Source organism: Taurulus bubalis (assembly GCF_910589615.1).
Source record: "Taurulus bubalis genome assembly, chromosome: 8".
NCBI lineage: Eukaryota > Metazoa > Chordata > Actinopteri > Perciformes > Cottidae > Taurulus > Taurulus bubalis.
Window position 1 is genome coordinate 22,610,479 of NC_136596.1, and position 26,401 is coordinate 22,636,879.

Below are 26,401 nucleotides of genomic sequence, written 5' to 3' on the forward strand. Positions count from 1 at the left end.
AATGAAAAAGAAATGAACAATGCTATGAAAAGAAAATAATATGCAGGGTTTGAAGGAAGGGTGAGGCTTAGCAATACAGATTTGTTTTTGTGTGCAAGTTTCACAATAACAAAAATAATATTTCAAATGGTGCACCAGTGGCAGAAGTTGCACAAAAAGAAACGTATAGACTTGAACTCTGATTGATAAAAAGAAAGGAACATTTTGCCCCTGAACAATATGTCTTTTTCCTTTCTTGTTGAATATATTTGCAACCTAAAAACAAAAATCTTTATAGATGAATCCATCTGCGCTAACAACTGCAATTACTGTCAGCATGAGATTTGACAGTGCAAAGCCATTGAGCCCCGCCAATAACATTTCAAGTTCCCTCTGCATCTTAAAAAAAAAATGTATCAACACATTTGTGATTTACTTTGAAAAGATGCACTTCATGCGTAGCTGTGTATCATATAACCAAGACATTTACAGAAGACTACTGCAAGTCCGGCGACTCGGTCGGACAAGAGATAACGGTTGAAAAGCCTTTCGTGTTGATTAAAACATGAATGCACTAAAGGAAAATAGCAGGTCTAAGATCAGTGTTTCTCTATCCGCATGCTTCTACTGCAACTATCACAGGCTTACGTTACATAGCAATCTTGGCTCACAATCCAAACTGTCAGTAACTGATCGTCGTGTCTAGATGGTACCCCGCAAGTTGCAAAATATTTGTGAGATAGTTATTTAAGCGTTGACCTTGTATAATAAAGATGAGGCTCTGAACTTAAATGTTTAAGATTATGCATTAACCTTGAATGTCAAAGATTAGGCAATAGATTTGAATGGTTATGGTTAGGCAATGACCTTGAATGACTAAGATTGAGCATTGACCGTCAATGACAATGGTTGGGCATTGACCTTCAATGGCTAAGGTTAGGCATTGACCTCCAATGGCTAAGGTTGAGCATTGACCTCCAATGGCTAAGGTTAGGCATTGACCGCCAATGGCTAAGGTTGAGCATTGACCGCCAATTGCTAAGGTTGTGCATTGACCTCCAATGGCTAAGGTTGTGCATTGACCTCCAATGGCTAAGGTTGAGCATTGACCTCCAATGGCTAAGGTTGAGCATTGACCTTCAATGGCTAAGGTTAGGCATTGACCTCCAATGGCTAAGGTTGAGCATTGACCTCCAATGGCTAAGGTTAGGCATTGACCGCCAATGGCTAAGGTTGAGCATTGACCGCCAATTGCTAAGGTTGTGCATTGACCTCCAATGGCAAAGGTTGTGCATTGACCTCCAATGGCTAAGGTTGAGCATTGACCTCCAATGGCTAAGGTTGAGCATTGACCTTCAATGGCTAAGGTTAGGCATTGACCTCCAATGGCTAAGGTTGAGCATTGACCTCCAATGGCTAAGGTTAGGCATTGACCGCCAATGGCTAAGGTTGAGCATTGACCGCCAATTGCTAAGGTTGTGCATTGACCTCCAATGGCTAAGGTTGTGCATTGACCTCCAATGGCTAAGGTTGAGCATTGACCTCCAATGGCTGAGGTGGAGCATTGACCTCCAATGGCTAAGGTTGAGCATTGACCTCCAATGGCTACGGTTGAGCATTGACCTCCAATGGCTAAGGTTGAGCATTGACCGCCAATGGCTAAGGTTAGGCATTGACCTCCAATGACTAAGGTTGGGCATTGACCTTGAATGTCTAGAGTTGGGAAAATACCTGAAATTGTTAAGGTTAGGCATAGGACAGGTTGTCAGGCAACGATGACATGCTCAAGTCTGCAGAGACCCAGATACACAGAGCGCATTAGCAACACGCGTGTCCAAATTCGACAAAGCACTCCATGGGGTCCCCAGCAAAACATTCACAGAGTGTGAAGTAGATATGAGCAATTCTCGAGAATCAAGTCCTTGCTTTATTATTAGATATTCATGTGACATTACATACATAGTATATTTTAGTACCAATTAAGAAGAATAGTATTAATTCACAGTCCGACTGTGTTGTTGGGATGCCCCGTTACATTTCAAAACATGTTACTTTCACTGGGTGCAATTCTCTCTGTGAAAACACCAAGGCTAAAACATGAAATGATTGTCCCTCCACAGGTACACGACTTTTTCCGCAACAGCTTTGTGTCCTTCAGCTCAACTTTCCATATAAAACCTCTGCCAGCAAAAGCACTTCATGAAAACACTCAGCAGGAAGAAGACCACCCCGCTGCCCTCGGCACAGCCCTCCAATATAACCTGGACTTCATCTCACTGCAGAAACGCCTGTTTGATATTCCCCACCAGAAATGAAACATATTCGGTGTTGTGCAGGACCCGCTCGTCTCTGCCCTCTGGTTTGATTTGAGAGTGCCTCTGCTCCATCTTTATGCAAAGCACACTGATGAAGCAGCCACTTATCATTATGTGGCTGCCATTGTTATACATCAAGGTTTCATGTTCTCAGCTAATATATGCATTATTAATCCAGACGAGGTACGGTGCTATGTCTTTATGCATACCTATTAGCGGAGAGAGATATTAATTCCAGCTCACGCCTACATATCCTCATCAGGGGATAGTAGTTCACATGTCAATGTTGTCGTTACAGTGTGTGTGCACTTTTGTTTACGACATTTTGTTTACACGCACGCACACACACACACACACACAGACACACACACACACACACACAGCCAGGAAATATTATCTTGTTTAGAAACAATGCAGTGCATTGATCCCCATATTTAGAAATGCCTGATCTAAATCATCCAGAGCATATGTGTTTCCTATCAACATTCAGCACAAATGTCATTTCTTTAAAAAAAGAAAAAAAATTGTAGTTTCATGGCTCAACATTAATGAACACTTTGTCCGGTCGGGCGATGATAAATGTGATCTTGCATATGATTACCATTAATGCCTTCTAGTTGTCAATGCCAAATTGTGAACAACAAATGTGTTGAAACCGGCAGGAGGAGGGCTAGTTAACATGAGCTGTTGGCAGCAAAGTCCTGCTTTGCCAAATAACGGAGCTAACAGTATAGCAACATTTGGAAGAAATAGCTCAATCAGACACGTAACGTGAGGCCTTTTGTACATTGGATGTCATTCATTCCGATGTAATCTTGCTCAGAGTGATCTCAGTGACCAGCTCTTCTGGAGTCTCCCTCCATAGCACAGTTCATATTGGGTTGTAAATCACCATGTTATGACGATATGTTCAAATGTCATCTTGTAAAATTTTGTTTCAGCGATAAACTTGAATAAATACAGTTAAGTCGTGGTGGTGGCAGTCGCTCGATAAAACATAAACATCAGTAATGAACAGCAACTTCACACATTACACAAATGTACTGTTTGGACAGAAATCACATAATTTATTGAGCAACACCTAAAACAATCCTTGAAACTTAATTCAGGCAAGCATTATTTCTTTTCAGAATGATTTATCGTTATATACCCACAGCAGTGGAAGAAGTATTACAATTGTTTACTGATGTAGAAGAATCCATAACAGAGCGTAGAAATACAAATAAAAGTCCCAAAGTATTAGCATCAAAATACGTATACTTAAAGTACAAAAAGTAATAGTACTCATTTTAAACTAATTCTTACTGTCATCCACAAGAATACATTATCAATCAGTATTATTGATATCTGCAAAGTAATGAGTAACACATTTTGTATATTTCATATCTTAGAGTAAAGAGTACAATATTGTAGTGAATAACAAGTACAAAGTAGCATAGAATGGAAATACTCAAAGTAAAGTACAAGTACCTAAAAATGACCTCCACCACTGTATACACAAAAATACAATATGTAATACATTATTTTCAGCACTCTGTGATATATAGTAGGGCGGCATGATTATTTTCATTAAGGATTCATCTTTTGATTATTTTTCACTAAACCATGTAATCATTCAGTTTATAAAATGTAAAAAAAAAAGAAAGCAAAATGCTGATAGTGATGTAATACCACCACATAGTGGTGTAACATTATTTTAGTGGAGGCAAAGTATTTTTGATATTACAGAGAATGTACCGACCCTGCTAAGGCAGAACGCATGTTACCGTAACAAAGGTGAACTTGTTCTACATTAAAGCTGTCCAATAATGTTTTTGCTGTCTCCAAACGTCTATAAATAGTGTTTGTCCTTTAAAGTATGACACAGGCTGCTTTGTTGGAGCCTGAACAGGGTGGCCTCCCTGTAGTCGTCAATAATCCCTCCCAAGATTTCAAGGCAGAGTCCCACGTGTTGCAGCAATGGAAGCAGATGATTCGCAGCATTAGAGACACTGCGACGAAGAGGAGAGGAGAGGGAGGGAGGGGTTTTGGGGGGGAAGGTTGTTGAGCTGTTGCTCCGTGTTATGTGTCGTGTAGAAGCAGACTGGAGAGGAGAGGAGAGGAGGAGGTATCCGACGGCAGGGAAAAGCTGAAACCCCCAGGGGGAGGTTTGTGTCAGCCGCATGCTCTGGCTGGTCCTCACTGAGCCGGCCCTTTTGTTATGCTGATTCACTCAGCCTTTTGTCCAATACACTGATGGAGTGTGTGTGTGTGTGTGTGTGTGTGTGTGTGTGTGTGTGTGTGTGTGTGTGTGTGTGTGTGTGTGTGTGTGTGTGTGTGTGTGTGTGTGTGAGAGTGTGAGGTAGAGGACAAGAAAAGACACAGCATACTGCAGACTATATGGAGAGTAGACATATCAATAATCACTTACTCATTGGATAGCTTACAATATCGTATCGTCCATTTATTAAAATGTATAATTTTGTACAAGACTTCGTTGATCCGCCTCGTTTTCAGGACTATGATTTGTAGTTTCGTAACAACCTTTTTTATTATTTGATGAACTCTTTTTAAAGTCATCAGTCAGTCTTCAATATGTTTGCAGCTGCAGGTGAAGACGTGATGTCATCACTCTCAGCTGCATGATGAGGATAATGTTGTAACCGTCCAAGGCAGCAATAGTTAGTCGTGGTGGTGGCAGTTGGTTTAATATTTTATAACCATCAGCAATGAACAGCAACATTACACAAAGGTTCACAGCAAGATGTAATGTTTGGACAAAATCCAAATGGACAAAAATCTAATAATCCCTTGAAACTTCATTCAGGTAAGCATTGTTTGTTTTCAGAAGGATTTATTGTTTGGTCCTTACATTTTTGAAAATAGTAAAAACTGATAAATAAATACACAACAAAGTTTTCACGAGCCAAAGGCAACATCTACAAATGTCTTATTTGGTCTGACTAACAGGGATATTCAAATATATTTTGTTTTGCTTTTAAATAACTACAAAAAAACGAGGAAGCAGCAAATTGTCACATTGGAAAAGCTGGAAAATGGAAAATATTTGAACCTTCAGTTTAAAAAAGGATAAAATAGTTGCAGATGTATTTTATGTTGATCAACTAATCGATGCTACTGAAAGAAATATTGGTAGCACTTTATAATAAGTACACAGTATTTAGCATTAGTAATACATGAATGAACACTGAATTCATCATGGTCATTATAAAGCATTATTCCAACATGAACACTCATTAGTAACTCTAAGACCTAGCCACAGCTAGCATAATCAATAATGTGTAGCTATGTGCCAACAAACTATGGAACACTCGTGCCACTGACGGGCATCGTCCTACATCACCATCATATCAATGTTCTTTATCACTTTGTGTTGTGTCTATTTCCCTTTTCTGTTGAGAAGATAACTGAGACTTCTTTTAGCTTTGAGCCACTGCTTATAAATGCTTTGTAAGACATAAATAGTCTTCACTTTAGATGAGGTCACAGAACATACTTAAATAATACTTCACTAACGAGGAGTAACTACCTGAATTAATCATGAATTGCAGCTTTTTTTAAATCATTTACTAACACTTTAAAAATGATATTATTAATCATCTGTAAGTCCTTAATACTTCATTTACAAATGGGGAATCCATCATTTATAAAGTATGAAAACCCACGTTTATTAATCAAGAATGAAAATTGTTTAACTGTGTTTATGAATTGCATACTAATGAGTTACTAATGAGTGTTGGAATAATGCCTTATAAATGATGAATTCAGTGTTTAGTCATGCTAATGCTAAATAGTGTATACTTATTATAAAGTGCTACCGAAATATCGAATGGAACGAATTATTGGAGGCACAAAGACAAAAGAAATGAAGGACAGAAGGACTGATCGGGAACGAGTGAGGAGGGAATGGAGGGAGGTAATGGGAAATAAAGACACAAAGAAAAGAAGAAGCGGATAAAGCAAGAGAAAGAAACTGGTGCCGGGAAAACGTCAGGATGAGAAGTGACCCTAATCAAGGGTAGAGTAGAGTGATTAAAGTGTGAGTGTGTGTGTGTGTGTGTGTGTGAGAGAGAGAGAGAGAGAGAGAGAGAGAGGATGACAGGAGGTGTCCCTCTCCCCAGCGTCCAGCCCCCAATTTTGACGTCACAAGCTGAGAGACACAAAACAAGCCGCTCTCAGCTGAGCTCCTCACTAGATTTACACACACACACACACACACACACACACACTACCCTGGCTGGTTCACGCCTGCCCTCAGACACGCCGCGACACTCGCCTAGACACCTGCTCAGCGCTCAGCGGGAGTGAGACTCTCCTCTATACGCCCAAAACGTTGCGCTCAAGAAAAGAACAGAAAACACACTTTGCCTCTCTCACTCCTCCGGACTGAAACAGCGCTCCGTCTCTTGCGAGCGGTGCCTATTTCTGTGTGAGGCTGCCGACCGGGAGCGAAGAAAAGGGAGGCGCTCCGACTCCCGACCCCCGTCCCAAAGAGCAGCAGATGTGACCGTGGAGGAGAGGCGGAGAGAAAGAAACTCAATCTCCCCCACCCGTCCTTTCCCCCCCGCCTCCCATCTGGGAGAACAATACCCAGCCTCCAGTTGGAGAGGGTCAGCTTTTGTCCCTCTCCCCACGCTCCCACTGGAGAGCGGACAGACGCGCAGACACGTTGACCCGCTGCCGTGAGAGCAGAGGACGGCGGGGAACAGTTGCTGCGCTTTGCCCGGTTTTGATTCAGTACTTGGACAGCTCCTGAGCGACAACCGGCGCGAGAGTTTGTTTTCCATGAGTGGGTAGACTCTGTTTTTTTTTTTTTTTCGGGTTTGGAGACCAAGAACCACAGATGCAGCCCCCGTGCTCTCTCCAGCCGGGCCCCTGTGGCCCCCCTGTGGCCCTGGGATCGCCGGGCGGCACCACCGTTGGCTTCCAGCTGCTGGTGGAGAAGCAGCTCTTTGAGAAGTTTTGGAAGGGGACTTTCAAGGCTGTGGCCTCCCCGAGACCGGAGAGCGTCATCGTGGCCAGCATCACCGCCCGCAGGAGGGTGACCAGGTGAGTCAAAGAGCAAACACATCTTGTGCTTGTTTGAAATGGGATTGCCCTCCAGCTGTTTCAAAGAGTTGTCAAAGATTGCCGGGCTTCGCTACACTGTCTGTACGCAACATCTGCAAGTGGTTGCGGAGTCGCTGTCAAGAAGGACACTGACGTTTGCCTGTCTGCAATTCTCCAGATGTACTGATGCGAGAAGCAAATACAATGCCGTGTCAACTACAGCAGGTCGCCTTGAAGTATCGCAAAGTCAGCCTAGCCCGAAAATCCATGCTTTTGGGAATTTATAAGTCAAAGGACATCTTGTTGTTCAGATTTAAAATAATCATTTTTTATGTCTAGGTGGCATATAGCACCCTTTAGCTTTCACATTGACATCGTATCATATTTTGACCTGTAGATCAATGCTCAGATATCTCCAAATATGTCCTTTCTGTTGATTCATCAACAAGCCCCTCTCCTCGCCTTCGTATGCATCGGGACACGTGTGACATACACAGCTGGCGTGAAGGGTGTGACACTTCCACCTTCAGAGGTCGCATGGCAGCATCTCCGTGGCGCTTTAATGCCACACTTGTCCCCCTCTTGTCTCCCCTCGTCTCATGGCTCTGTGCCGGTGTCTGTCGAAGGAGCACCGCCTCACGTGTTTGTTCTCCCACTTTCATCCCTGCGACCAAAGGTTAGCTGTAGAAGGTTAGCTGTAGCGCTTAGAGGGGAAGGATGAATATCTGTCGCCCTTTTATCCTCCTTGTCCCTTCTGTTTTCTTTTTTTTTTATCCCATCCTCTCTCCCATGTGCGTATAAACCATCCTCTGCTGGCTCTAAGCAACTTTATCCATTGTGTCATGCATTGCTCTGCTCTGTTTGCCCAATGCTGCACAACAACGGCAATGCCCGGGCTTTTCCTTTGAGGAAGGCATGTAACAGAACATGCGATGGACGTTCAAACATGTCGGGAGAACATGTGCACAACCGTACTTAAACACACACACACACACACACACACACATTGGCGCACGTACTTGCATATCAAATGATCTCGCTTGCTCGGGTGACCCTTGAACGGTTTTGACACCCACTATCAACTTTCTCTCATGTGAAATTAGCTATGTTAATGGGGATTAGAATGGCCCATTTCATCCTACTTCGGCACAGGCAGCGCAACACACTGAACCAGATAATGTGTCTTTAATGGGCTCTAATACAGCAGGACCGTAATGCTGCACATGGCCTGGTTATAAAAGATGTTATTAGCTTGTTGGATATGACAAGAAAATAAAACAACTTTATTGGAAGAATATGACCAAATATGCCTTTTATTCCCCTCCAGCTCAGCAATCTAATAAAAGCAGCCCTCATTTGTCTGCCAATCAACCATGTGAACAGGCGATAGATTCAGATCTATTTGGGGAAACCGACAAAAAAAGAGTAAATTAACCTCCAATTTTTTTTTTTAATGTGGCTCGCTGCCATGAACTTAGCAGCCTTTTTTCTTCTTCTAAATAGCCGGAGACTCTGGAGCGGGGCCCAGCTGTCTCTTCAGCTTTAGCGTCTCAAGGAAGGAAGCTCTCCTCAAGTGGCTTTGCCCCTCCATCGTGACGCGACGATGGCAGCAGCGTCGGAGGGGCAGGGCGAGAACGAACGTCCCCACAGAGCAGACAGAGTGTCGCCAATTCGCCCGGGTCCGTCTGTCGAGGACTCTCTGGTCCCGCCTCTGTGTGTGTATTTGCAGGAGGGTGAAATGCAGAGGGACTATCAGATGATACACATTGTAAGCAATGAGTAAAAACAACAAACAAAACACAACATCCCTCCCCTCCTAGCACTGTTGATTTTGCATGAGCGGAGAGTAACCGGGGAGTGCTTAGACCATCACAATGCATGGCCTAAGGCTCACTCCACTGCCTCCTTCTCTCCAAGAGGAGACATCATTATTCATCATGGGTAACTGAGGGGTGATGAACAATTGCAGTGCAAGTGAGGGGGCATCATGTACAACAAGCAGAGAGGGAGAGACGAGGGGAGCCACGGGGAGAGGTTTCATGTTCAATCAGCACAGGTCTCTTTTCTGTTCGCACTGTCCTCCCTCTTCCCTTCTCTCTCTTTCTCCCTTTACTACTGAAACAAAAACAAATGCTGGAAGGGCCCGTTAGCCACAGAGGAGTAATTAGAGTTGGTTGTCCTTCCCTCTCTGTCCTCCCCGTCTCCTCCTCTCCGGGCCAGTCGCACGGTGGAGGGGAGGAGTTCACTGGCTCTGTGCAGCGCGGTGGGGCTCGAAACCATCATGAGCCTGCAAGCTGTTTTGTTCGTGGGGGGGCTCCTCATTAAATATGCAGCCTGGCCAACTTCGGGTCGTGTGTTTGTGTGTGTGTGTGTGTGTGTGTGTGTGTGTGTGTGTGTGTGTGTGTGTGTGTGTGTGTGTGTGTGTGTGTGTGCGTGTGCTTGTGTGTGTGTGTTTTTGTGTCTTTGTGTGCATTCATGTGCATCTGTACTGGAGATGTTTTCCAGCAATTGCAAGGGTTTGAAATGAGGGTGTAAGCATGTGTGTGTGTGTGTGTGTGTGTGTGTGTGTGGGTGTGTGTGTGTGTGTGTGTGTGTGTGTGTGGCTACCGTGTTAGTGGGGTCTTGTCCAACTCTGTGGCAGATGGCAGGCTCGAGAGAATGAAATGCAAGGGAGGGGGGAAAGTGTGTGTGTGTGTGTGTGTGTGTGTGTGTGTGTGTGTGTGTGTGTGTGTGTGTGTGTGTATTAGGGTTTTCAGGCCTCTTACCTCAGCAGATGCTGGTTTAACGAGGAAGAGAGGGAAAGGGTTTGGAGGCGCTTGTATACTGACAGCCCCGGTGGGAATATACAGCGGGGTGGACAAAATAACAGGAACACCTTAGAAGAGAATGCTTCGCAATTCAACTAAAGCCTGGAAACTGAAGTTAAAAATCAACACTTCTTTGAAATGTTCCCAACAAAAATGTATCAACATACTGCAGAGCTGTTGTCCCAAATTAATAATGAATGCTAATAATAACAATGATATTTATCTAGCACTTCTAAACAGAGATATAAAGTGGAGTAAACAAGTTGGATTACAAGACGAGTTGTGTAGTTTAACACATCAGTAACACAATAGAGAGCAAAGGAAAATACAAAGATAAGAGAATCCACACTGACAATTATATACATATATATATATATATATATATATATATATATATATATATATATATATATATGTACATATAAAAAGAAAGACTATCTTAAGTGAGTTATAAGACGTGAGTTAAAAGACGCTACAGACTTGGCTAGTCTGAAACACAAAAGCAGGGAGTTCCAAAGGTGAGGGTCACGGACTGAAAAAGGCCCGGTCACCTCTGGTAATAAAGCTAGTTGGTGGAACAAATAGGAGACTCTGGCCTGAGGATCTCGGTGGCTCATAAGGGATTTGCATATCAACAATAACTAGGGGCCTGACCGTGCCTTCAGAAGCCTGAACAATTCGTGAGTGTAATTCAAAACCCACAGGGAGCCAATGTAAACATGCAAAAATGGGAGTGATGTGATCTGATTTCCTAGAGTTTTTTAAAAGCCATTTCTGGATGAGCTGGAGGCGAACAAATGGCCTGCTTAGAAATAAAGGCATGTGGTACTTTCTGAGATCTGTAGCGGTTAGAAATCATGGCAATTGTTGTTAGTGGAATAAATGCATTGATTATAAATACATTTGAAAAGGACTGAGGCTTTGAAATAGGCCAATCAAGCCAATGGGGTCAAGGGGGGACTTTTTTCAACAAAGGCTGGACAATTGCGAGATGAAGATTAGATGAGAGCGTGCTAGTGGAAAGATAACGCTTAATAATGGAAAGAATAGTCGGTCTAGTGGTGTGGAAAGAGGATTTCATGGAGGCTGTTGAACTGTTTTTTCCAGGATCGACAGACCAATTGGTGTAGATTTTACATTCACATGAAACACATGTGTTGCCTGATTTATTGATAAAGTGATTGAGGAACACATTTTGCTGTGATGACTTAAGGGAAAATGGGTACGGGGCATAGCGATCCCTGAGTCAATGGACTGAAATAAAAATCCTGGCTGGATTGTGGCTTTCAGAGGCAACCAGGTGTGAATAATATGTATTCTCTGCGTGGTTGACACAAGATTGCTAGATTTTCATTAGACTGAGGGTACAGAAAGGTTCATTAAGTTCATCTGTTTTTCCCAAATTCTTTTTGCTTTCTCCTAATGTCCCTAATGAGCTCATTTAGTTCAGGATAGGGTTCACATTGTAATGCCTTCTCTTTAAACGGTGCAGTTTGATCTAAAAAACTGCATCATATGCAGCTGAAACCAGTGCATTATACAAAATGGTGTAATTCAGGTTTATTACAGTTTGGTTGTAACTTTATATCAGCTATAATACCACAGTGCTCACGGTTAATGGCTGAGATCTTTGAATACAGCTATACAACAACGTCTGACACAAGACCAGAAAGGTTATCAGGTTATCTGAACCACTTCATTGAGTGTACCTGAAATGACATTCACAGAATAGGGGGAGCTATTTTTGGCGCCCCTGGTTTTGGAAGTAAAAGTTAATGCTTCGTGACTTACAGCTCTTCTAGGGCTTGGTGCACGAAACCTTCCTGATTGAAACGGCTCACCAAAAGAAGAGAGGTGCCTTACTTTCACAAACATCCAAAGGCCAAAGACTTGATTACCGTACGCGCACTGCTAATAATGGATTAAAGATACGTGTGAAGCTGTTGTGAAAACTGACAATGTAATCTGCAGCTTAATTTAATTCACCTTCTGATTCTGGGTCAACTTTGGATACATTTTGCAAACGTTGCGGCATGTTTTGCTACAGCTGAGGCTCATGGGTATTGTAGTGTTTACCCCACTGCAAAGAACAACTGTGCGCACACAACTAAAGCCAATATGGTGGGTCCGAGTTGCACTTGTAAACGGAGATGAATGGAAAGTTTAGGTCACACTTTTACCCTTTATCTGTGTTCTAAGGTTCGCCAATATGGGGGTTTGTGTACGATTGTCTGACCAGAATCTGAAATGATTGTAGCGATGTTGCCAGATGTTTCCAAGTTGGAAGTGAACAAAAAGAAGAGGTGGTCGCCTCTGTCATGCTGGATATTGCCCACACATGGACAGAAGTACAGACTAAACATGTTCTGAGAGTGGGAATAAATGAATAGAGAATATAGAGTCTCAAAAACCTCAAGCAGCAGCTGTGAGAACGACAAACATGATTTTGTGACGGACGAGGTTTCTCTGTCGCTGTACATCTCTCTGAATGCACTTCTGCTCTCTTCATCGCCGAGTGTCTTTTTTCCTCGACTACTCTTCCTCTCCTCACATCAGCATCTCTCCCCTTCCTCCCCATGGTATCTCTTCAGTGTGCGTGAACTCGCCCTCACTGTGTCTGTGTCACATTACTCAGAGCGCGCGGCATTGGGCTGCTGAGGCATGCCGACAAGGGAGTCGGAGACGATGCCGGCTCCCCGGGCAGCGCTCTGCCTTATCGCCGCAAAGGATTCACATTCGATATTGATTCCCGGGGAGCAAATCCATTTGAATCAAACCAGAGTCTGTGGCCTAACGCCTCAAACGTGGTTCCAGTGCGTTTTACAGGAGGATGCATTTTGTGTGTCACCGGAACAGCAGTTACAAACACTGATGCTAATTGGTGGAGTTGATTTGGCATTGATTTCTGCACGGCTAATCCGTTTGAATCCAAATCAGTGCATCATGATTAGCACCTGGTGCACCGTCGCAGCATGTAGACCCCTCCTCAGGTATACACGGTTAGCTCTGTCAGCACTGTTGCTCGGAGCTGTTTACATTTTCAGTGCCTTCAGGCGCGAGCCCCCAGGGCCTGTAGTCGCCATGTTGAGAGCTGTGTGGAGGCAAGAGAGTGTTAAAAGGAGCCTGAGTTCAGTGTTTTACAAGGAAAAGATAAGGAAAAAAAGCAAACACAAAATCACATATGAATACATTTTAAAAGACCATTACAGCAACAGAAAATGGAAGTATGTTTGATGATCTCTGAAGTTCTGAAATGAACTGCTTTTGGTGATATTATTATTCCTATTCTGAAGTAACGCTGTGGCGGCAAAATTACTGCGTGTATTTTATTGAGCGAAGGTGCGTTTTCATTGCTTAAGAATTTAACTTTTCACTCGCAAGAAGAGAAGTGTTAAGTGTAGTCTTTAAAGGAGCACTAATGCGTTTGATCACATAGGCTTAAAGGGCCCAACACACTGAAAGCGCCTGGCACTCACGCACCAAAAGCAATATGAGGCGTGTTTCAATATGAGGCGTGTTTCAATATGAGGCGTGTTTCAATATGAGGCGTGTTTCAATATGAGGCGCGTCAATATGAGGCATGTCAATATGAGGCACGTCAATATGAGGCACGTCAATATGAGGCGTGTCAATATGAGGCGTGTTTCAATATGAGGCGTGTTTCAATATGAGGCGTGTCAATATGAGGCGTGTTTCAATATGAGGCACGTCAATATGAGGCATGTCAATATGAGGCGTGTTTCAATATGAGGCATGTCAATATAAGGCGTGTTTCAATATGAGGCGTGTTTCAATATGAGGCGTGTTTCAATATGAGGCGTGTTTCAATATGAGGCGCGTCAATATGAGGCATGTCAATATGAGGCACGTCAATATGAGGCACGTCAATATGAGGCGTGTCAATATGAGGCGTGTTTCAATATGAGGCGTGTTTCAATATGAGGCGTGTCAATATGAGGCGTGTTTCAATATGAGGCACGTCAATATGAGGCATGTCAATATGAGGCGTGTTTCAATATGAGGCGTGTTTCAATATGAGGCATGTCAATATAAGGCGTGTTTCAATATGAGGCGTGTTTCAATATGAGGCACGTCAATATGAGGTGTTTCAATATGAGGTGTTTCAATATGAGGCGTGTTTCAATATGAGGCGTGTTTCAATATGAGGCGTGTTTCAATATGAGGCATGTCAATATGAGGCATGTCAATATGAGGCATGTCAATATGAGGCGTGTCAATATGAGGCGTGTTTCAATATGAGGCGTGTTTCAATATGAGGCGTGTTTCAATATGAGGCGCGTCAATATGAGGCGTGTTTCAATATGAGGCGTGTTTCAATATGAGGCGTGTTTCAATATGAGGTGTGTTTCAATATGAGGTGTGTCAATATGAGGCACGTCAATATGAGGCGGGTCAATATGAGGTGTGTCAATATGAGGTGTTTCAATATGAGGTGTGTCAATATGAGGCGTGTCAATATGAGGTGTGTCAATATGAGGCACGTCAATATGAGGCGTGTCAATATGAGGCGTGTCAATATGAGGCGTGTCAATATGAGGCGTGTCAATATGAGGTGTGTCAATATGAGGCACGTCAATATGAGGTGTGTCAATATGAGGCGTGTCAATATGAGGCGGGTCAATATGAGGCGTGTCAATATGAGGTGTGTCAATATGAGGCGTGTCAATATGAGGTGCGTCAATATGAGGCGTGTCAATATGAGGCGGGTCAATATGAGGCGGGTCAATATGAGGCGTGTCAATATGAGGCGTGTCAATATGAGGTGCGTCAATATGAGGCGGGTCAATCTGCTTTGAAGCCTTTACTCCGACTTTGTTTTCCGATTTTGAAGCTTAGATTTTCAAGTTATCTTGTTAAACTTGCATCCATATCATGTCAATCATTTAATTTGTTTATATTTCTTAACCAAGATCTTCATTATTTAAATCAAGTATAAACATTAAGGGGTATCTGTAATCTACAAAAACATTTGCCTACTCTCCCAAAATACTGCTGGTTCCTTGGTGTTGGCCTTTAAAATCTCCTATATAATAATATTCCTGCAGTGCGCCACAGCAGCATCAATTGATGCGCCTCAAATTAGGCAAGTAACTTTCAGTGCATTTTGGCCTCAGTCAGTAAAAGAAGAAAAGCCTTTTCTATCCATCACTTTTAACTCTCCAGGCAGGCTATCAGAAATATTTTGAGCTGTTTTTCAGTGGAAATGAAGTGATGTTTCCATGTTCTTAAAGGCGAAGGCAATCTGCAGAGGCAAGCCAGTCTGATTGCTTCTACCTCTCCGATTACCAACGCGGCGACCATCCATATTTCTCTTTACCTGCAGGGGGCTATTACACCAAGTCTAATCCCTTCCGAGTACTGCTGCCGTTTGGCTGCAGCTAACAATACGAATTGCTCTGTGTTGTATTCTGATTTCATCTCACTGTAAAAGTTGATATTTCAGTCTTTAAAGCTTACTTTGACATTTACAAATTGAACTCGTCTTTGCCGTGGCTCATACTGGCGCTGTTAGAAATTACTTTTGGTTTTAATGACACTCCCATTGATTATGGGAGACGATGTGCTGAGTGCTAACTTGTGATAGATGCTTGATATAGAAAGAAAAAGCCAGTCTCTGTGAATGGGGAGCTCAAAAGGCTCTTTGATATTTTAATCCAGCCCATCTCTTTCTTTTTTATTCCCTTACACACACTTCATGAAAAGATGTAAGATTGTGTGCTTGCTTTGGTTTTGCATCACAGGATGGAGCTGCTCTGCATCCCTCTGTGTACACACACACATAAATATATGCATTATCATTACTGTATCCATTGGTTGAGTGCACCAAAACCCCTAAAGGCATCAACATGCCAGCAATAAAGAAGACCATGTCTTAATATGATCAACACATGAAGTCATACAAATCTGTGTCTGTCGTTGAAGGTTTTTGCATTTGGTCGGAGCAAATGACGTAGTATTTAAAGCAACAGTTATTTATGTTACATGGTATAATAATGAGTATAACAAGCAAGATATTCCTCCAAGGGAACCAGAAGGGGGATAGGTCAAACAAACAGTGAACTTTCACCCAGGAGACCGCTGTACTTGTCCCGCTTGATCATAAGAAAGGTTATTGTTTCGCTACGCTAGCTAAATTACTTTTTGATTGTTACGTTGTTACTCGACGTTATTGTGTTATTATTTACACAAACCATGAGTTTTTTTTCCCTAAACCTAACCAATCGTTTCACAATGTCCGCCACGTTTTGTGTGTCTCTGCAAGTGAGATACAAGACTGAGAGGCTGATATGAAACGTGTTGTAGGTTCAGTAATGTCGGTATTGAACGTTTCCAATGGCTCACAGAAACATACAATGGCAAAAAAAAAAAAATTGGCAACTGGCTTTTTTTATGTTCATTGTTTTACTCTACATGCCTGGCAGGCAATGTGAAAACAATATTTTGGAGTTGGCTGAAATACTGTGAGAAAAAAAAACTAAGAGAAATGGCAAACTTAGAACAACAACAGCAGCGGTGAAAGAGCGATAACGATAGATTGGGAAAACGTCAGACTTTAGAAGCAGTAATTCATCATCAAGACATAGACAACCTTTCATTTCTTAAGCAAGATGTTTTGAAGTATTCATAATTAGCTTCAGCACTGAAACAAAAGCATTTGACTATAAAGAGAATAGAGACACTTTGGCAGGAGACAGAACATCTGATATTGATTCTGTAAAGATTGTGGTACATTTGTATTACTCAGACATGCATGTTGGTCTTCACAAGCCTGTCAGAATGTATTCACGTGTGTACACGGTCGCCTTAACCTGAACCGTAGCCCTCCTCACAGAACAATTAATTATAAAAAACATAAAACCAACAAACCTCGAGGAAATGAAGACTACAATTTGGAGGTATTTACTCTTGTGACAATATTTTGTCCTCAAATGCACAAATTGCTTGCATGTGCAGGTACCCACTGCATATGCTAACATACGTATATGGGCATGCACATATAGCACATACATATACGCAGAGTGACACATAGCGCCATAGGGGGATTCAACATGATAATTCCTTCAGAGCTGAACAGCAGCAGCAGCATTTTCGAAGATGAAAGCAAAGAGATGAGAGTTAACCCTTTCCTTGAAACATCAGCTCAAAGCTGCTGTGAAATTTCCCCTCAGGCACCACATCACCACCGCATCTCAGCCCGCGGTCCACCTCGGTTAAGGAAAATACCACACACTGCTTTCCTCCTGCAGCAATTTTCATGTGTATCATTTTCATGCAGTCCAGAAATTGTTTTCTAGTTTCGAGGAGGAAAACACTTGATGACAATTTGACAGGGGCAGGCCTAGTTTTGGACAAATAATGACTATCATGCTGGTTTCTAACCAAATAGTAAATCATACCGGCATTATTAGAGCTTTGAGTGCACACTTATTTGATTTACATGTAAAACTTATCTTCGCTTTACATTGAAAATGGGAAATACAACTAGAAATAACCCCCACAGTATGAGCTATTTTTAAAGTGTTCCTACTGTACAATATGTGTCCTGAGGTATTTTACACAATAAAATGTGTTGACGATACTACAATTGTCATCTGAGGAAGATATTTATAGATATATGGACCCCCGAACCAATTATTAATTACATACTTTAACCATCATAGTGTGAAATAAAGTTATATTTTCTGAAGATATCAATTTCGGATATTCAGGCTATAACATTATCATGAGGTGTTCAAATGTCATTTTAATCTAATGTAATTGTTGGTGAGCACCTTAGTATGCAAAATAAAAACTACGAATACCAGGATGAGCTGCGCTGCTGGCTAGCAGCTAACGGAGCTAACGGAGTCTTCATCTACCGCCATATGAGCGCAGTGCAGAGCGGCAACCGTACAACACACATAATACAAAATGTCAGTGCGCCTAGATTCTACTTTGTAGTTAAGTAAGTCCATACCAAATCTGAGCATTGACACTAAGACCACAGAATATCTTTTATTAAAGCTGTGTGTAAAGATGTAGATGTTCAATCAGCATCAGTAAAACATACGGCCAGGATGTAATCTGTCATGCTGTAAGAGACATTTTCTGCTCCAGCGGCAGAGGGGTGAAACGATTGAGTTTGCGCTTGTGTTTTTACGCCTGAATTACTTTAATTCCACAATCATAACGGGGAAGGGAAAAAACGATTTGCCCTGTTTGAAAGTTACTGTCTTTTTCATTGAAATTTAAACTGTTCATGTATACAAATCTAATAAAATAAAGAATAAACTACAGCAGTGTGGATCTTTTTCTGCACCTGGCTGCCCTTACGTTATGATGAAATCGAGTGCACTGGCATTTGAAAAGACTCATGGCATTTAAGTGCATTAACATAGTACATTTTGGATGCTTGTTCAATGGTTTGTGTGTGTGTGTGTGTGTGTGTGTGTTAGTGTGTGTGTGCGTGTGTGCTTCTCATTTTGTCAGTTTGCCAAGTGCAGACTCTGCAAGAATACGTTTAACAGATCGAGACACAAAGGTGGGGAATCGTTATTAATGCATAAAACATCTCTGAAATGTAAAAACACTGATTCTTCCTGTTAAAAATGAGAAATGCTCTCAGTAGTTGGACACAGACTCTCAAGAGTTTGACAAGAATCAAAAGCTTTCGTCTTTCAAACCTTATTAGCGGTTTCTTCCGAGCTTTGACCCTGTAATGTTCTGGCTACTCAACTTTATTTGGGGGGATGTGAGTAACACTTGCGGACAGATGTTGCCTCAAATACTTCACTTTCAGTTTGTGTTTCACTTGGCTGCTCATGCATACTCAACCTTGTCTAAAGTCTTCAAAAGAAGATATTCTGGCCTTTTTGGGGGGGCATTGACGAACAAGTACACAACAAGGTTAAAACGACTTATTGCAAAGAACATAAACTTTGCTTCAGTTTCCTACCACTGACAGTGGACCCTGTCTGTAGCCTGTCTGTAGCTGAGTGAAGCCCCCTTGTTGAAGGTGTATGAATACAGGAGCAAGCTTTGGGGAAAACGTCCCTCTCTCCGCCAGAAACAGGATCTGTTGTAACGTATCAGCATCTTTCAGATGAATAATGATGAAGATCATTAAGATCACCTTTTTTTACTTTTTCTCTTGTTTTTAATGCTGATGTTTATGAGCTTCAGTCCGTTTTTATACACACACACACACACACACACACACACGTGTATATATATACAACAAATGAACACATCTACGGTTTTATAGACTACATATAAGGGGATATTTGATCCTAAATACAATCACCTTTAAATTGTTAACGTATTTATGACAGTATAAATTGTCAATCTTAGTTTGAGCAGTTAACGAGTAAACATTTTCTACAGAGCGTGTTCAATTCAATTCTGTTCATTTTAGAAAGCTAATCATCACAAATACAAATTTGCCTCGGAAGGATTTACAATCTGTACACATAACATCCCTGTCCCGGGACCTCACATCGGTTTAGGAAAAACTCCCCCAAATAAAGATCGTAAAAACCATTTCACAGGGAAAATAGAGAGGTTTTTTGTGTTCCATGTCGAACACAAAAAACAGCGTTGCCCATGGTCCTTAAGGGCAGTTGGTTAAGTCAGCATCAACGTAGACTCGCTGTTATATAATCCACTCTCCATGGTTTGGGATGGCCCTTAATATGCTGGACCCTCCAAACGGAGTGGTAGTGGGTAGGGAGGAGTAGGGGCCAGAGTGAATATTGCAGGTTTATGTAATTTGGCTTCTGTGTTGTGTGGAAGAAACAGAGTAACGAAGAGAAAGAGGGGGAAAGGAAAAGGAAAATATTAATTAAGAGGTGGGTTGTAAATCATTGCAACAGCAGTGCGAAGCATGGCTGTAATAACTCTGAGACAGAAAGAAGCAGCGAGGAAGCGAGAGGGGAGACTCTGTGAGTGACATTTTAAGATTGTCCATTTCAGGACACTGGAGCAGCCAAGGTTATTACACTTACTACTCAATATCATATTCCAGACCATGAATAGAAATCCTTTCTTGCGTCTTGGCCAAAGGGAATTGAATTATATGCAGGCGCATGTGCAGCATTGAATAAACTCATAATAGACGAGAGAGAAGGTGAAACATTCCTCTGTCCTCTTAACTGGCTCGACATGAAGTAGACAATAGTAAAGCTCACAGACAGTAAGAGATGACCTCGTCCTATGAAGGCTTCTTTATTGGCTGGGAAAATTACTCATTAGGAGAAGGACTCATTCAGCTCATTAGGATCTATCAGATCTTCACAAACCAAGGAAATCCCTGGAAATGAAAAAGATATGACCCAACGTTCAACTCTTAGCGGCTCGTCGTCTGGACTGCAGTGACGAGCAAGCCGAGTAAAGCTTGCTTCTTGATGTAAAATGTGCCGGCGCGGCTCGTCTCTAACGCCCACTGTGTCATTTATAAAGTCTATTCGCATAAATTGCTTGACGCCAAAGTAGAGAAACCTGCCTTGTCCCTTTTGATTGTGTTTGTGCCTTTAACACACAGTATGTGCTGTAACTGCTAAGTTATTTACACCTTCTTACGTACAGCAGACAATAAACACACACTCCTGCGTGAGGAACTCCCGGGTTTGTAAGAGCCAAAGGATAAATGATATGCGACAGGTTTTGAATATACAGCGGCAGAAAAAGTCATAATCATAATAAGATCAGCGGTGCTTTGGGGGTGGAGGGATAGACAGATAGTTATTGCCACGTCCAACTGGAATATGCCATGAGGAGGCGCAATCACTCATAATGACAGGAGGCTGAAATCCCTCTCAGTCTAAAATCGCACCGAGGCAAAAGCCTCATTAAATATGCATACACCCCAGAGTTGGCATATTGGAAAAACTGAAAAATCCTACATAATAGGCTGAAGCCGTTTTCCCTCCGGCAGCAAATTTAACTCCAAAGTCAAAAAAAAGTCCCAGGAACATCTTGTTTACGATAGGTCAACACACGCACACACACACACACACACACACACACACACACACACACGCACGCACACACACGCACACACACACAGAGGACATTCAGACAATGGGTTTTTCGCTATAGTGTCCTACAGCCTTTTTGGTCTCAATTTCCCCCTTTTTTTTGCCATGTATGCTGTGTCTTTGTAACTGGACCCCTGAAGCAGTCATAGTATTCATTATTAAAATGCAAACTTATCAAAGTCAACTCCTCATCGCTTAAATTAAATCATTTCAAGGCTGACTGGCTCCCACGTCTCGGCCTCCTCCTCCATTTTTCATTTTCGCTTCTCGCCCATCCTCATTTCAGGAAGACGATCTGGCGTTCATGTGAAATTGCCACCATTTGCATAACTGATGCGGGGGTAAGGGTGCAAACTGCGGCGGTGTTGATGTCACAAATGCAATCGGAGATGGGAGCGGAGAAATTAATTGGCCCCGCAGCGCCACTCCCTTCCCTCCGCCGTCGCTTTTCACCTCTGCCGTCGCTTCCGTGACACGAAATGTCGGGCAATGACAAGCGATTCCGAAACTGTAAAAATTGAAACTTTATGGTGAAGTTGAGTCAGAGAAGAGCTGCTCCCTTGAGAGTCTGTTTTAGCAGCATTGGTGCTTTTTACAATCAATGAAAGGTTAAAAACAGGCACACAATAAACTAAGATAATCCTTTATTAGTCCCGCAGTGGGGAAACTACAGGATTACAGCAGCATTGCTCACAAGTAAATAAAAGAAAAGATAACAATCAAGCAATATAAATACACAGGAAAACAGTAATAAAAACAAAATAAAATCAGTAAAGAAGAATATTAAATATACAGACTGAATAAAAAATTAATAAAAAGTATATAAAAGTATTTAAACGTATTGCACGTATCAGATATTGCATCAGATGAATGAGTTAAAGTGTTCAGAAGTGTCCAAGGTGTCTGCATTAATAATGTATGCCACTGAACCTCTTACGATTCCAGTTAAATAGTCCGAACACTTTGGCCTCATTATGTTGTTATTCCTGTTTTCAATATTCAGTCATAAATAATGAATCCATTTTGCCTTGAGCTTAATAGTTCTTATATGAGCATACAATTTTACCCATCGGACAGGATTCCTGTTTTTTTAAAGCGATAATATAACTTTTACTGCCTTTTAGCTGTAAAATGACTATATTACGTCTGAGAGATGACAGGGTTGTTGATCAATACCATTACCTCCCCATTGTAAGACTCTCAGCGTATAATAACTAGTTATTAGTGCCGTTATAGCCACTCTAGGGAATATTTTACTTCAACAAGAACACACAGAACTTAGTATTATCAAAGATACATATTTGAATGATCCTGGTTCAGTTTAGTTCTGAATTAGTTCAGCAATGCCGAGCCTTGAAGTTAAACATTAACAAAGTTGGCTTTTATTCTTTGGATAGGAGCGCTGTTATGAAAAAATAATGACTTGGTATTTAAATGGAATAGAAATGAAATGTGAACGGCAACGAGATGGGGCGGAGTTGGCAAAATAACAGGGCTGTGATGAGCTGAGGAAAAAATTAATCATGACCTAAAAGGATGGAAAGATAATTTCACTCCTGTTTTACCCTCAGCTTGGCGAACTAAGCCAGCGAGTTAGAGAGTGTGAGAGAAGTAATAGATAAATTGATTTGTGAGTTATTTATTTTGGTTTGTGGAGTGCAGTGGATCCAAAGGCGAGGTCACATATTATAAAATGGAAAGATATTATGGTAAACTGCATTAGGTGGACGTGCACAGTGAAGCGTCTGGACAGGGTTTTTTGAGGAGGTCAGGTTTATAATATATATGTTATTTCTTTATTTTACAGCAAGTCTAAATGATAACTTTAACGGAGAGCGTGACCCTAAATATTACATATGAAATATTTTTGACATATTTCCTTATCAGCAGTAAGCAAAAACAAATAAAAAGAATCGTGGACTCACTTGATCCTTTGGCTAAATTTCAGCTTTTAGCTCTCGGTGCCACTTTTCACCTCTGCACATCTGCCCTATAGGGCTTCAACTCCCTAATGCCTCATCAGATGAACATAGATCAGAAATCCCAAGCAGTGCAAGACGCTTCCCTGTGAAGGTCAGCACGAAGGTCATCGAGTGGCAGCGTAGCAGGTCGAGAGCTGCGCACAGAGGGCACAGACTGTTGTTCAACGGCTCATCTTTCCAGTGTGCTACTTCCGAGTGTGAGCGTTATTCCCAGTGACATTCCAGTAGCCAGGCACATCCCAGTGAGAACTGATTAGGACAAATGGAGCTGACAGGTTGGTCGCTGTTCCCAGAGCGAGAGGGACACGCTCGGAAGTGGAGTAAAAAATCTCCTGTTCTGTCAGGCCAAATTACACGGAGAGGATGTCGGAGATATGATCCTTTTATCTAACGTGGATCACCTCTTTTAGACTGTTTGATTGTGCTGCTTTTTTCTTGACATAACCTTCACTACCTTCTAACGACCACAAATGAAAACCGACAAAACATATTTTCGTCACTTTAGCATCGATGATCAGTGGATGATCTCTCAAATTATACTGACTTCAGCAAAGTACGACCATGCAATTTTTATATTTGCAGATGACAGAAAATCATTAAAGATGGTTATCATTTTTCCCCAACATCAGCACACGGCCCAAAAACCACAAGATTGGTGTTTCTGTTGCCTTGGTGTCTGGAAATGGCTCATTTCTTTCCTTAATTACGTTAAGCAACAGCCTTGGGAGCTGCTCAGTCGCCAGACTAGGGTTGGGCGATATTTCTTAAAACAAAAGATCAGTATAATTATTGTGGACCCGACTTTCCTGCTGGATTTAGGGCTACATGGGTTAATGTTCGGGCTGTACCCAACAGTTTGAAGCTTCGAAGCTTCATTCAAAACGTTGATATTTGAATTATCATCATCAGTAACATTGCCTCCAACGGCTTCCACCTTCTTTCTGAAAATGTATGGAAAAAAGATTACAAAAATAAATAAAGACCCAGTCCAAAAAGTCAACATTTATGGGAAAAAAGATGAACCAAATTCACATGTTTTTATCTAATTATCGAATAACCTAGTTTTATAAATATTTTGCTTCAATCCATATTTGTTGGCGTTTAGCCTTTAAAAATAAATGTGTATTAACGTGGCAGTTTAGCAGCAAACACAATAAATGGTCTGTATATAACCACAATAAGACAAAATTAGGCCTTTAATGACTATTAGCTGAGTTGCTAGCCATGCATGGCTCAATGGATTTCAGTTGTACGACGGAATGAGTTGCTTTGAAATGTTATACGGACGTTAGCGGTTCATAGACGCTGAACTCTTTGGTGATCACCTGACATTTCCCGCTAGCACCACATTACATTTGTGATTTTGAGTGAAATGTCTTGACAATCATTTACCGGATTGTCATGTAATTTGGTCCAGACGTTCATTTCCCATGTCTTTGTGTTACTGTTCTGTGATTTCAACATCATGAGACTATGTGGGAAACAAGTACCCCATTTTAGTGTAAGATGTGGTCTTGTTTATCTTGTAAACCCATAAATAATCAATGATTCCATTAAGTGTTGTGCCTTCAGCGAGGCTAGTCCTCCACAATGCAAGTTTAATTAACTTCTCAGCCTTTGAAGTCAGCCTCATTCATCATCAGGGAGAGGTTATATATTCAGTGCCAGTAATTCCTTAGATATAAGCAGCCTTCATGATCGCATGGAGTCATACATCTGTGAAATGCTTCTATTGCGACATGCTTTGATTTAGCAGAAATCCCTCAGTTTGAAAAAATAAAGGGCCCTTCAAAAAGAATTTGTCATTACAACATTGAGATGAAATCTTCTTTACAATACAGCTTTATCGCCTTTGCCTGGTGTGGTGGGAATTTGTCTTTGACCATAGGTTGACAGTAAATCATTACAAACTGAGACATCTACCAGCCTCAGAAGGATGCGTTATAAAGATACGGTCACTGCATGTGCCGTTTAATTTGTCCACTAATTAAATTTATCTTGCATGGATCGGGGTGATCTGGGGATATTCTTGCTAATTATAAGAAATATAATTAATGTCTCTGGCATATGAGCTCATTTCAGTGGCTTCCTATCACTTTTGATAAAAACGAGGAAGGCTTCTCACCACCCTCCCACAGTTTTTTTTTTGCATCGATGAAATAATCGGTTATCGCACTCGCCTTGATTCATTTGGAAAACATGAAAGCCTCTCCGGTAGCCACATAATTAAACGGGTATTTTGGGGCATTCAATTTAAACTCGGGCTCAGCAGTGCCCTTGCAGGAGAAATAGAATTGCTTTGTCTCAGCACTCTTTTTGACTCCGAAGACAATTTAGGGAACTCTTGTCGCAATAAAACACCAGATCTGACGACAACAGGAGGCTCCGAATTAATGACTTGCCTTTGATCCGATCGGGCGATGCACAAGTGCCTTTTGTCCTCCTCTAAATGAGTTCCTACTTCTGTGGAAGAATTATTACGGCTGTGCCAGAAGTTTGACTTTTTGATCCTCCTTCTCCCCTCATTGCACCGAGGGAACCTTTGATATAAAATACAAAGAACCTGCTCACGATGCCTCATACGCTGAAGTTGCAGAACATCTGCCTAATCTGATCCACCTCCACATTAACCTACATTGTCTATATTTGGATATTATTTCAGAACTTCCTGCAGCAGAATACAGAACACTGCATGATATCATGCGGTGGACGTTGACCTGCCGGCTACAATTTGACTGCAGGACACCCTCATCCTGTTTGATATATTCAGGCGAGGTGGGGGGCGCATCGGCCTATCAAGTGATGATTTGCGTAAACAAATAGATCCTGACTTGTGGCATAATCTCTCTCATGATGGCCGAAGGGCAAACTTAATGCAATGAGAGATCAACGTCAAAGTCAAAGAGCAGAATAGTGTATTTGGTATTTTCTGCACATTTGGCTCGTTATTCATCCTGATGAAATATGCATTTGAAACGCAGCGCTTCTAAACTACAGGTTTTGCACATGAATCAAAGCCACTGTCTGTGTGTGTCGATAAGGAAAACATTTCTTTTAAACTCATTCTGCATAACAAGTATCCAGCAGCAGCCGTGTATTCAGGTGTAGTGATGCGTCTGAATGCGTTGGATGTAGAGACGTTGGGGAGGAAGAGAGTCGGCTTGTTGACACTCCTCTCCTCTTCTTCAAGAAAACCTCTCAGCGCCTGCAGTGATTGACATATTTACTCCTGG

General features: G+C 41.8%; 1 protein-coding gene across 1 annotated transcript in view; it reads left to right on the forward strand.

Moving 5' to 3' along the window:
* Nucleotides 1–7,137: 7,137 nt before the first annotated feature.
* Nucleotides 7,138–26,401, forward strand: part of srrm4 (serine/arginine repetitive matrix 4) — a gene marked incomplete at both ends in the record, with an annotated part of 57,636 nt that continues 38,372 nt past the window's right edge. Inside the window, one exon of the mRNA XM_079221860.1 lies at nucleotides 7,138–7,343. Coding sequence (XP_079077986.1) covers nucleotides 7,138–7,343 — 206 coding nt within the window. The remainder of the gene's footprint in view (nucleotides 7,344–26,401) is intronic.